This window comes from Neovison vison, chromosome 13 (genome assembly GCF_020171115.1).
Source record: "Neovison vison isolate M4711 chromosome 13, ASM_NN_V1, whole genome shotgun sequence".
Classification (NCBI taxonomy): domain Eukaryota; kingdom Metazoa; phylum Chordata; class Mammalia; order Carnivora; family Mustelidae; genus Neogale; species Neogale vison.
This window is the reverse complement of record NC_058103.1, coordinates 111,690,421-111,704,305: the sequence shown is the minus strand read 5'-3', so window position 1 is coordinate 111,704,305 and position 13,885 is coordinate 111,690,421. Positions and strand designations below refer to the sequence as shown.

General features: G+C 37.9%; 1 protein-coding gene across 2 annotated transcripts in view; it reads left to right on the top strand.

Annotated features, from left to right (window-relative positions):
* The window catches only part of UNC13C (unc-13 homolog C), a 599,404-nt gene that overhangs the window by 300,099 nt on the left and 285,420 nt on the right, over positions 1–13,885 (top strand). For both annotated transcript variants that reach the window (XM_044230120.1, XM_044230119.1), the window contains exon 16: positions 11,182–11,338. In XM_044230120.1, the coding sequence (XP_044086055.1) occupies positions 11,182–11,338 (157 nt within the window). The remainder of the gene's footprint in view (positions 1–11,181; positions 11,339–13,885) is intronic.

The following is a 13,885-nucleotide window of genomic DNA, read 5'->3' as shown; positions in this document are numbered from 1 at the left end:
TTTTTTTTTTTAAAGATTTTATTTATTTATTTGACAGCCAGAAATCACAGGCAGGCAGAGAGGCAGGCAGAGAGAGAGGAAGGGATGCAGGCTCCCCACCGAGCAGAGAGCCCGATGCGGGGCTCGATCCCAGGACTCTGGGATCATGACCCGAGCCGAAGGCAGAGGCTTTAACCCACTGAGCCACCCAGGCGCCCCTGTTTTAGTATATTTCTGACATTAGAATAGTCTTTCCCTTCACCTTATATTGTTTCTCTGAAATCCCCAAAGGATCTAGAAATTACTGTTGTCTTTATGGTGCTCCCTTCCAATCATCCTGCTCGTATTTTTATTAAAAAAAAAAAAAAAGAAAGAAAGAAAAACAAAAAAAGCAACAAGTGATCTTTAAATCTTTTGAATTAAAGGCATTTGGACCCCTTGAAAACCACAAGAGGATGTGATTGGGGACAATTGTCCCTGAAAAGGCACAAGTTAGATGATTATCTTTCCCTGTCTCCAACCCCAGCCCCATCTTGATACCTACAAAACAATAACAAGTGACCTGAATCTGGATGTATAATTTGAAATACACATGACTTCTCAACATTTTGCCAATAATATTTGAGAATTAATGCTTGATTATGTTGTAGCAATTGCGTTAGCTAAAAACATGCCATAACTATCTTACCACTGCCAGTTTAAGCATCATCATTTTGAATTTGTTACTCTAACTTTTGGCATGAAGCTGAAATTCTATTTGTTAAATTGGTTTGACACTAACCTCATTTTCTTCAAAAAGGCAACGTCAGGAGATTTAAACATTATTGATCCATTGTTTTCAGTTGTACCCGGGTTGGGAAATGTTAGCATTTTCCAAGATCACAATAGTACTTGAGGGCTTCTTTTGTTTGAAGGTGTTCTTTTGGAAGGGGTGGTTTGCTGCAAGGTACTCTTTAGTCCTTTTAAATTGCTAATTGTACTTTAAATCCCGTTTTCCCTCTCGTCCTACAACAATATAAGTAGCGGTGAAACTATTGAAACTACAGCCTTTAAAAGGAATTGATTTTCAAGGAGATGCTTAGAAGCAAGAAACTTCACCTTGGCAATAACCACACATAAAGAAGAGACACACATAAAGTCAGAAGAATGTGCTTTGCAAATTGAAGACTATGTAGAAGTCTGTTAGCTGGTAACTACCAAGGAGCAAAGGATGCCTGCCGATGGCTCCCTTGTCCCCTGCTTTCTGGCTATCCTTATTAACCAGGGGCTTTGATAGAATCAGATGTTGATGGTGGGAGGAAGTAATGTTTATGGCTGGACACAACCAATTACCTGTGTTCAGAGATGCGTATTATGCTAAAGCTTGGAAGGATTAGATCTTTTCACTTCAAAAATGGAGAAACTGAATCTAAGAGTGAAAGAGTTACTTTTCTAAGAGCTAGGATTAGAGCGAATCATGCCTATGCCATAGTACCTAGAGCTCTAAATTAGCTACCCAGAATCCCTCTTTCTGCCCCACACACCAAAAAAGCAATTTGCTGTTTTTTCAAGGTTTTCAAGAAGTGTTGGGGCGCCTGGGTGGCTCAGTGGGTTAAAGCCTCTGCCTTCGGCTCAGGTCATGATCCCAGGGTCCTGGGATCAAGCCCTGCATTGGGCTCTCTGCTCAGCAGGGAACCTGCTTCCTCCCTTCTCTCTGCCTGCCTCTCTGCCTACTTGTGATCTCTGTCTGTCAAATAAATAAATAAAATCTTAAAAAAATAAAAAAAGAAGTGTATTCACTAACCCTGATTAATACTTAGCCTTCTTCAAAATTTAAGTCTCTCTCTTTTTTTTTCTTTCCATCATCTGAGAAATGTGTACTTTGATGCGTACTATTTTCTTGATTATATTGACTGCCTCATCATTTACCATTTACGTTAAAAGGGAATGTGAAATGGCAAGTTCAAGGTAGACTACTACTTGGTACCAAGATATACCAGCTGTGATTTACTATTATCCTCATCACAGTTTCTAGAAAAGGACAGGCTCACCTAGATGGCTCAGTTGGTTAAGGGCCAGACTCTTGATTTCAGTTCAATGATCTCAGGGTTGTGAGATTCAGCCCCTCATCTGGCTCTGTGCCAGGTGTGGTGCTTGCTTAAGATTCTCTCTCTCCCTGTCTCTCCCCACTGTCAAAAAAAAAAAAAAGAGAGAGAGAGAGAGAAATAAAAAAAGACAGGTATTTTTTGCTAGCCAGGGAAAAGGTTATATTCATAAGAGTGACTTGGAAATTCTGAATTTTAATGTTTTATTTGAAAAGTTACTATCAAATGCTTAAACTTTTTTTTTTTTTTTTTCAAATGCTGTAGCTTTTAATATTAGTATTTCAACTCCCAGTTAACTCCGGAGTCACTAGTTTTAAGAAGAACATTTTAATGTAAGTGCTAAGAAGTGACAATTATTGTATCTTTAATTTTTAGATATATTGAGACATGTTCAATTTAATTCCAACCAAATTAAGGAGGACCATATTTATGACTTTATTTACCTTCTTCCTTTTACCAGACAATGAAAATTTTATTGCTTATAATTTTAATTAGCTCACAAGAAAAACACCATTGTGAGGTTAATTTGATGTTTACACTGATGTAAAGTTCTAATGGAATGAAAAGTAGCATTAAATAAAATAGCGAGTTTTTCTCATTGTTCTCCTTTGATTTTCACATCGCTGTTCTCGTCCCTGTATTTTGCTTTAGGAAGTTATGAGTGAAAAATAATTCCATTAATATCTTCAAAATTAAGTCTCAATATATTTTATTTAGTGAAATCAGAGTGGTATCTATTTTATAGTAATTTTTTTGCATCTGTACATTAACCAGAAACTGGTAAGGTCTATGATAAACTTTGAAAGAAAAAACATTTTACGTGTGATATGTTATTGACTTCTTCTATAAAAATCTTGTTTAATAGTATTTTAAAGAATAATATGGATTATATACTTTTTTTATACTTTTTATATGTTAAAATAATATGTAAAGATGTTTGTATCTTTCTTATTTGGCAACTTACAGGTTCCTTTGAATCCGTATTTTTATGACCACCTAGGTATGGTCAGCATTCACCTAAAGACCTTAAACTGGAAGCCAAGTCTCTAAAAATATTCCACCATTACCCATGACTTTATTTAAATGCAGCTTTCATTTAGACTGGGAAAAGATACTTACCTGTTCTTTTTGGTGGATTCTCCATATATAAAAACTGGATTTTCTCCCCACCCCCGGATAAATCTAAACAAGCTGTGAACTCTTTCTTACTGGAAGTAAAACATTAAAGATTATGTATAATCCCCAGGATATACTGTTCCCAGTGTTCTTCTGGGCCTTTTTTCTAACAAGCTTCAAATCCTATTGGCTAGCTCCTCTTACACAAGCTGTACTGCAATCTTGGGATTTGTATATTCTTTAACAGATATAGAGTGAGTAGGTGTGAGAAACAAGAGATAGTTCTTTATAGCCTTGAGAAGCCATTAGCATGGAATAGGGAGTGATTGCCAGGCTGCTGGCCCCAGTCTCAGCCCTAGTCTTAGATACGGGGTTGACAGTGTATGATTGCTAGAAATATCCTCTCATCTCCTCTCTAGTCAGGTTAATATTTTAGGAGTTTAGACATAGTAGTCAGCCACTGAACATCTCTCAACCTAGCCAGCTGCCCTAAACTTAGGCAAAGTCTACTTAGGAAAGGTATCTTTTCCTAATCTAAAGATACCAGGCAATCTTTGATTGGTACCCTAATGTCTAGTGCTTTTATGACTTGGCATTCTTTTTTTGTTTTCCTCAGATATTTCCATGGGAAGTTTCAAGGGGTGAATCACATATAGCTAGCTACTTCCAATCATACCCCAGAAATTATCTCAGTTAAATTAAAATCAGAAAGCAAAGTATTTCTGTCTATCCTCTAAGATGAATATATGCCTAATGCTCTGGAAAATTTAAAATATATAGCAGTTATAAGCAGAATGCTATTAACCTTCAAAGTTATTGTCATCATTACTATTAACTGTTATGTACTTCAACAAATATTTATAAAGCAATTATCTGTTTTGATAAACTGTTGTGCTCAAAGTAACAAACCACATGTCCTCTACACTCTAATTCTACATAAATACATTTGGCTCACATTGTTTTTGTTTTCGTTAATAAACATCAGTCATCTCCCTTGTATAAGAAAACACTATGCTAGAGTCAGGCTGAATAAGATGAGATAACAAAGCGTGTACTAGACACATGCTGAAAGGACCAGATACATGTGCAAGTAATATACAACATTGAAGAGATAAGGAGGAGGATAAATTAAGAGAAAGATACCTAGTGGTTAAGAGAGATGGTTTTAAACTTCTATTGCCTGAGCTCCAATCCTGAATCCCGTTACTTGTTCTGTGACCTTAGGAAGGAAAAAAAAAAATTAGAGGGGCGCCTGGGCAGACAAGTTGGTTAAACATCTGACACTTGGTTTCAACTCATGGCGTGATCTTAGGCTCATGAGACTGAGCCCCACATGGGGCTCTGCACTCAAAGGGGAGCCTGCTTGGGATTCTCCCTCTCTTTCTGCCACTGTCCCTGTCCCCCATGCACACTCTCTCTCAATCAAAGAAATAAATCTTTAAAAAAGAAGAAAATTAGAAAAGGAAAATAAATATTTAATTACACCAAAGACAGGGAGAGAGTCAGACTTCAAAAGCACTGGCAAAACAAAGCAAAAACATAGCCTACCCAAAGTTATGTATTTTTTTTTAATGTATTTATTTGACAGAGATCACAAGCAGGCAGGCAGAGAGAGAGAGAGAGGAGGAAGCAGGCTCCCCGCTGAGCAGGGAGCCTGATGTGGGACTCGATCCCAGGACCCTGACATCATGACCTGAGCTGAAGATAGAGGCTTTAACCCACTGAGCCACCCAGGTGCCCCCCAAAGTTATGTATTTTACATGGAATTCCTGTGCTATTCTTGGTGGGGCACCAAGCTGGTGTCCATATTTTCAGAGGTCATAATAAATTTTCAGATATAACGAGTAAAAGCAAGTTCAAAATTGTTTTGTTAGAAACTTTAGGCTTCAGAGAAATATTCAAGGTTTTATATCTTGGAGGTCAGAAACCATGTGATTCTGTGAGTTTTAGATTACCTCAAGATTATTTTGTTCCAGAATGATGAAGTACTTCATCATTTTGGAAGCAGGACAGAAGTATCATTTTTACTTCTATATCTTCCTAAATTCTTCTTATTCTGCTTCCAGTACCTACTCATTTCAATCTATCTTTACAACACTCTGGAGTCATCTTTCCAAATTTGTGTGATAATGTCAGTTGCCTCTGCAAAAATCTCCACCAACTCCAAATAATCCACATGAGATGTGAAAAACCCTTAGCAGGAAACCAGCAGAATGTGGCCTTGACCTTGGTCACCCCAGCACTTACCCACTTTTCATCTTATTTACTCTTACTGCAAACTCCTGTCATTCCACTAACACTGATCTTGTTAAGTCACAATAAAGTATATTTGTCAAGTCCAATAGTCTACTTTCTGTCCTTAAAAGACTTTCTCACTGTACCCAACAGCATCATTTATTCTTTACCTGAAAATCTCCCATTATCATGGTTTCCCTGGTCCCATCTGTTCCCCCCACCCCCTGCTTTGGCCCCAATCATAGAATCCTCCCCCGCCTTTTATTTCCTTTCAATAGTCTCTTATATATTGGTGTTTTCCAGGCTCTAAACCCTGGCATTTCTCTCATCATGCTACATAATCTTCCAGGATGATCTTATTGTTTCTCATGGTTTTGATGTTTTGACTGATGCTGACATGCTGGTGACCCCCTCCACCCCAATCCAAGTGTCCAGTTCAGGTGTCCAGTAACCTGGTGGACATTCCTATGTGAAAGCCCCTTAAGTACCTTAAGGTTAAACTCAACTGAACATCTAATCCCCACCTTACAATTTCTTTCTCCTTTTTAATTCCCAGTTCACTTGGCAGAGGTACCAGTAACCCAAACTGAAACCTTGGAACCAAACCATCCCTCTCTCTCTCTCTTTTAAAGATTTTTATTTATTCACTTGAGAGAGAGAGGGAGAGAGAGAGAGAGAGAGAGAGATAGCACACATAAGCAGGGGAAGAGAGAGAAGCAGACTCTCTGCTGAGCTGGGAGTCCAGCATGGGGCTCCATCTCAGGACCTGGAAATCAAGACCTGAGCCAAAGGCAGATGATTAACTATCTGAGCCACCCAGAAACCCCAAGCAGCTTAACCATTTCTCTTCCCTACTTCTCTACTTCTCAGTCCCCATCAGTCACCAAGTCCTGACAGTTTTTCTTCCCTCAATGTTTTCACATTCATTCTCTCCTTCATATTTCATATAGCTATTACCATAGTTCAGATACCCTCCGTCTCTTTCCTATATATCCTCTTGACTGGACTCTTCATCTCACCTTCTTTATTTTTTTTTAAAGACTTTATTTGTTAAGAGAGAGAGTGGGAGAGAGAGAGCATGAGCAAGGGGGAGGGTCAGAGGGAGAGGGAGAAACAGACTCCCCACTGAGCAAGGAACTCGATGTAGGACTCCATCCCAGGACCTTGGGATCGTGACTTGAGCCGAAGGCAGATGCCTAACTGACTGAGCCACCGAGGTGCCCCTGTCTCACCTTCTTTAAACCCATTCTCCTAAAGTCTCCTTCCTACCAAGTTACTCTATTTAAATTCAACTCTCATGATGGTACTTTCTATCCATGTAAAAAGCTAGAGTTCCTTGGAGATACTGTTTTTACTTAAACTCACTCTAAGACTTTGAATTTTGTGTGAAAAAGTCCTTTGGTCTAGAAAATAGGTCCAACTTGCCTAACTTAATTCATGAGACTCTCCTACATACCCCCAACATTGTCTCTGGTCAGACCAAGTGTAGGGTATTCTCTGGGAAATTTGGGCTCTACCAACCTAAAATCATTAGGTTTCACTGTACACAATATCTTTCCTCCATTGTGCCTTGGTTTTTACTCTCTATTCCTCTGAAATACATCTTTTACGTACCAGTGACAGCAAACCCTATGCTGGGTTTAGCTGTCTCTGAGTCATGCATTAACTCTTAGCCCAGTCTCAGTTTGAGACCCACCAGGGCACAGTATGCACACTCCAACTTACTCTTCTAGCACTCTGTTTGGCTTTTCTTTCTCATAACATTTGCATAATTGTTTTACATTTCTTGTGTGACTAATTCTCCCATTTGTCTGTAAGTGGATTCGTTAATATATATTCAATGCCTAACACAGTATCTCACACTTAGAATAAATATTTATTAGACCAAAGTGGCTGCACCAGCTTGCATTCCCACCAACAGTGTAAGGAGGTTCCCCTTTCTCCACATTCTCTCTAACACTTGTTGTTTACTGTCTTGTTGATTTTGGCCGTTCTAACTGGTGTAAGGTGGTATCTCAATGTGGTTTTGATTTGAATCTCCCTGATGGCTAATGATGATGAACATTTTTTCATGTGTCTGTTAGATATTTGTATGTCTTCTTTGGAGAAGTGTCTGTTCATGTCTTCTGTCCATTTTTTGATGTAATTTCTGTTTTTTGAGTGTTGAGTTTGAGGAGTTCTTTATAGATCTTGGATATCAGCCCTTTGTCTGTAGTGTCATTTGCGAATATCTTCTCCCATTCTGTAGGTTGCCTCTTTGTTTTGTTGACTATTTCCTCTGCTGTTCAGAAGCTTATGATCTTGATGAAGTCCCAAAAGTTCATTTTTGCTTTTCTTTCCTTTGCCTTTGGAGACATGTCTTGAAAGAAGTTGCTGTGGCTGATGTCGAAGAGGTTACTGCCTATGTTCTCCTCTAGGATTTTGATAGATTCCTGCCTCACGTTGAGGTCTTTCATCCATTTGAGTTTATCTTTGTGTGTGGTGTGAGAGAATGGTCTAGTTTCATTCTTCTATACATAGCTGTCTAATTTTCCCAGATGCAGCCATCAGAAAGGATGAATACCCAACTTTTGTATCAACGTGGATGGGACTGGAGGAGATTATGCTGAGTGAAATAAATCAAGCAGAGAAAGTCAATTATCATATGGTTTCACTTATTTGTGGAGCATAAGGAATAACATGGAGGGCATTAGGAAAAGGAAAGAAAAAGTGAATTTGGGGAAATGGAAGGGGGAGATGAACCATGAGAGACTGTGGACTCTGAGAAACAAACTGAGGGTTTTGGAAGGGAAGGAGATGGGAGGATGGGTGAGCCTGGTGGTGGATATTAAGGAGGGCACGTACTGCATGGAGCACTGGGTGTGGTGCATAAGCAATTAATCTTGGAACACTGGAAAAAATAAAATAAAATTAAGATATTAAAAATATATATTTATTAGACCAAATTCTAGGGACACTAAACTCTTTACTCTTCTGAAAAGCTATTACATGAATTTTAATCCTCAATGTCTGTTGACTCAGACATTTCCCTCTGATGTGTCCTCTGTGGGCTTACCACCAGTGGGCTCCAAGCCTTTGAACCTGCGTCCTCCATCTCTGGGCCTCTGGACTTCCTCTATCCAATGGATACCTCTGTAATAGCATGAAAACTTTTATATAATTCTGTAATAGCACTTTCTCTTGCATGGGAAAACTAGTCTTTAATGTGTGTCCTCTTGATTAGGGTATACATATTTTACTCCAGGAGCATGTTTTAAACAACTTTAGATTCCTGTCATGAAAAATATTTCCAGAAAGATAGTAAATGTGTAGTTATTGAAGGGAGAGGACTCTGGCCAGATGCCTTTGATTAAAAAAATGAACAAAAAAAAAATGAAAAGTTAAAGAATAGAAAAATACTAGAGTCAATTCTAATTCTATTTCTAATCAGTTCTAATAGGAGAAAGTATTATAATCCTACCATTTAGCTATAATTTGAATTATTTTTTGAAGAAAACTTTAAAGTATGAAAACCAGTGTATTTTTTACTGCTTTTCTGATTTTATATGTATTAACATAATGATAAGTACATAGCAAAGATTGTGTTACACTAGGTAACTCAAAATTACATCTCTCAAAGCCCCCAAAGCCACAATTTTGTAGGGCATTTTCATCATTTAAACGTTAAAACATTCATCATTAAAACACTAAGTTTACCAACTCAAAGTGTAAAAGAGACAAAGCTTGCTTGTTTATATCCCTGGTCTCCCCATATTATGCTCATTTTCCCTCTCAGATGCCTTATAAGCAATGAACATTGTTCAGTAATTGTGTCATCTTCCTTATAAGATTTTCAATTTCACCTACAGAATTCACGCTAGAAGCACCTTCAGAATATTTATTATGTTTGTCCATTATTTCTGCTTAAAGCCCCTGCTAAACTGTTATTGATCGCATGGGCACCAAAAATCAGAAGGTGGCAGCTACCAGATTTAAATACTAGGTAACACTTGGCTGCATCAAGGAGACATGGATACCTTTTTTTATAAACCAAAAGCAAGATTCTTCATCCTGGTGACCTCCCTTTTCCCTTTAAATATATCAAGGATGTTCAGGATAATAAACTTTTTGTGTTTGAGTTTCTTAGCAATTTATTTTGACAACTGATGTTTCTATAACTCTTGTTCCCCCTAGGTATGTATATTTTCCTTGTGCCATCCCCCATACCATTACATTTATGTCTTGCATATTCCCTGACTCTTAACCTCTAACTTGGGTTTAACAAATTTTATTATTGTGAATTGCTCAAAAAAAAAAGATACATAGTGTTAAGAGATTTTGCTTTCTATTTTTAATATCTTTATATTATTTGTGATATTCTTAACAGATATAATTAATTTAGTATATAATAAAGTCAAAGTAGGTATCATTTACCTAAAGGAAACAATCAGTGATAATGTATTTCTAGGGTTAAATAGCAAAACATCATGCAACTCCCACGTCAGGCTTTGTTATTCATAATCCTCAAAGATCCGTGTTTAAACTTTAACCTATTTTTATCAGCTAGTATTGCAACAAGCTGTGTGAGTAACATAGTTAAAATCTAAGAGAAGCCACCATTTCCAGGACCATCATCCATTTCTTTTGAGGTGTTATTCAGGGCATTTACTTATGTTTGTTCATTCTGTGATTGAGTTCAGTAATACAGAATTCAGAGATTCCTAAGTGAAGGAAAAATTACTGACATAGGAGAACAAAATAGCATCAGATCGCATAGTGAAAATTTCTTTCCTCCGTATTTTATCTTCTCACTTTTATCATAAGCTGTGCTTTCAATTTTCAACTCTTTTGTTATAGTTCAAATGAAACAGGTTTTCTTGAGAGAAGTAACAGAACTGAACACTGGATGCTTCTGATGTCTGTGAATGATACTATTATTCAGGGTTTAAAAGAAATGGTCTTTAAGCATTGAGCTGGCATAATTCAATCTGTCCTCACTATTCATCCGTTTGCCTTATTAAATCCTGGTTGCAGCAAAATGCCAGGAAAGACAAACTGCTTCTGGAAGGTATTCTGATGACAAAATTCCAGAAACTGGACTCAAATCAGATGTTAAGTTCACTTGTTCAGTAGACTTGCAAAGAAAGGAGAGCCTCGGGGTGCCTGGGTGGTTCAGTGGATTAAAGCCTCTGCCTTCAGCTCAGGTCATGATCCCAGGGTCCTGAGATAGAGCCCCACATCGGGCTCTCTGTTCAGCGGGGAGACTGCTTCCCCCTATCTCTCTGCCTGCGTCTCTGCCTACTTGTGATCTCTGTCTGTCATATAAATAATTAAAATCTTAAAAAAAAGAGAGAGAGAGCCTTTTGGTTCATCAGTTTGATAGGAATACAAGAATGAAAGGGCATTCTGGTTGAAATAGAGCATTTCGGGACCTGAAGTAAGTGACGGCATAGTTGCTGGAGAACGGGAGACTCCCGTGGAATTGCTTTCAGTCAGTGCTGGATTCCATCGGAAATTGCACTTTGGATGTGTATACACAACACTGCCACAGTTGAATTATGCACTCATCCCTGGGACAAATCACATTCTAATTAAGCCACCTCCCCTTTACTAATGAGACTTTTTTAAAAGCTGAAATTGCTTTCTCTTTCATGTAGTGGAGATGGTGGGAGTTTCTGCTCTTCTTCGTAGATGTAGTTAAGGAAGTAATCACTGGCATTAGAGGGTGTGCTGTTACATTAATTAATTGGTTTGTGTTTTAAGAGTGCTTAATGTTTCTGTCTTGTAGGCACTTCTCATGTCTGTCTTCTAAATACATGTGCCCTGGTGTCCCTGCCGTCATGAGTACCTTGTTGGCAAATATAAATGCTTTCTACGCTCACACGACAGTTTCAACAAACGTGCAAGTTTCGGCCTCAGATCGATTTGCTGCTACCAACTTTGGTGTAAGTATTTTTGGATTTTCAGATTCCTACTCACTTATGGGAGTTACATTTCCAACAGACTTTGGATTCCAGATATTCTTGGAATCTCACTGCAGGAGGCACTTCTTAGGGAATGTCTTACAGTATAATGGGCGAAGGCTAAAAGTTCATGGGAAACATACCCTGTAAAATAACTTGGGTCTTCAGTAAGCACCTTCATGGAATGAAGTGACCCTATCAGGAATGAGCTTTTCCCCAATGAGGACACATCAATTTTCTGAAAGAGTACTGGGACGTTATAGAACTTTCTCCATATATGCAAAGTTAGGATTCACCCTTTCAGATGCTCCCTGGTAAAAGTGAGTTTGGTTGACTTCTCTCGAGATTGTTAGCCTCCATTTTTACCTCTGATTGGTTTTTACTGTTATTGATAGATATCGGCACATCGAAGTAAAATGTAGTAGGTGTTTAAAGAGTCTTAGGAACTATCTGTACCCAATGAAGACTATCCACCTGAAGTAGTCACACGCATCAAAGATGCATTGAAAAGTAGGAATGCAGGTATCTCAAGGAAACTCAAGTATTTAGTGGTTGTAACTGTCACTGGAACTCATTCTCTATAAGCCTCATTAAATTGAAATTGGTAAGACTGGAAACAGGATATAATTTCTAGTAAGTGCAGGAGCATGGTACAGATCTAAACTAAGACAAAATTAGTGAAGATGGAGGAGAAAAGACAAATTACAGAGCTACTCGTGGCATAGAGTCAACAGTACTTGGTGTCTTTGGGGATGAAGACAGGGAAGGAAAGGGAAAGCTCTCTGGAGAGAAAGCTATCTTCACTTACATAATTTTGACTAGGCACATATGTGTTCAGCAGTAGTTCTGTTCAATAACCATATGAAACAAGTATTTTTACTTTCGTGTGTGTGTATACATGAAACTGAGATCCATTGTAGAGAAATGATTTTCATGACAACATAGTTACTTTTTCCACTGTACTTCAGAATTGGTTCACTGAATAGATTTTTGTTATTAATGTTGGTAGACACTAAATTTTGGGGTATGTGTCATAGAGTAGAAACAAATGAGACTCAGCAAATAGAAGTGTGTGAAGTCAGTAGGGGGAAAATGTGCTGCTATGTATACAGTTTTTCTGTCCTTTTTATCTGAAAGAAAATACATACGAGGCATGTGAGATGAGTTGGAATGAATCAAAGGAAAAAGTAATTGTTATTTAATGACAAATCAAATTAAGTACTAGTAGATGAAAATACTATCTGGGTTAGGAGTCGTGGGATTTGAGTTTGTGTTCAAATTTAGCAAGCCAAGCCAGTCGTTCTAGCCTGACTTTCTCAATCTGCTCAATGAAAATAACAACTACCTTTCTAATGTGTTTCTCAAATTGAAGATGAAAGCAAATGAGGTAAAATATGATAATCCAGTTTGTAAAAGTTGAAAATGCTATATAGATATCAGGTGTGAGGATTTCATCTCTCCTGCTCTATCTACAGTATAAATAGCATACCATCAGCTACTTCTGTTAGAAATAAGTCTTGTAAGAGCTAGGACCAAAGAACCTTCCCTGACCAACTCAACAAAATACTATTGTAACTGATAACAGATCATCAGAATGGTTTTGTTATAAAAACCTCATCTTGATAATAAGATCGTCTTGAGATTTTACTTGTAACATCAAGCACACAGTGTTATGAAATTGTTTTGCTTTTAATATTCTGCCTGGGTGCCTTGTAGAGAATAAGCCAGCGTTGTGGAACACTGAGCCTTTGTAGTTCTGAAAAAGAAGACGTGTCTATATGATTAATATCTGTCATAAAAGCTACCTGGAGGAAAATGAGATAGAACTTCCTGCTGACCCAAAGAAGAAAAACCAAATTGGTTTCACTACTTTTCAGTGACAACATGATTATAAAAAACTGTATTTTACAAATCAAATAACTTACTGTAGAAGAGGGCCAAAAATTTTTTTTCCTCAAGCTACACTTTGATAAATTGATGATTTGGTATATAAATGTGAGTGTATTTTTCTCTGCCTACTGAAAATAATGCTACTTGCTCAGTCAGAGATATCTAAGTATAACGTTTCCCACCTCCAATTTATGGCCAAAAGTTCTTTTTTACCTGAATTCTGAATCTGATCTGTTTCTTCTGATTCAAGAACACCATTATATTGGTCCTTTTTCATCCTTCTCAAAGGTATAACCCAGACATTTTGAGTATCTAAATAATAAGTCAGTGGAAAAAGCTTTTCTTACCTTTTTTTTTTCTTACCTTTTTTTTTTCTTTAAGATTTTATTTAATTATTTGACAGAGATCACAAGTAGACAGAGAGGCAGGCAGAGAGGAAGGGAAGCAGGCTCCCTGCTGAGCAGAGAGCCCTATGTGGGGCTTGATCCTAGGACCCTGAGATCATGACCTGAGCCAAAGGCAGAGGCTTTAACCTACTGAGCCACCCAGGCACCCTAGATGACCCTTTCTAACCTGAGACGCCTACTCTTCTTTGCCCTCTCTCGGTAAGGGTTAGTAGCTTATCTCATAGGGAAGGAC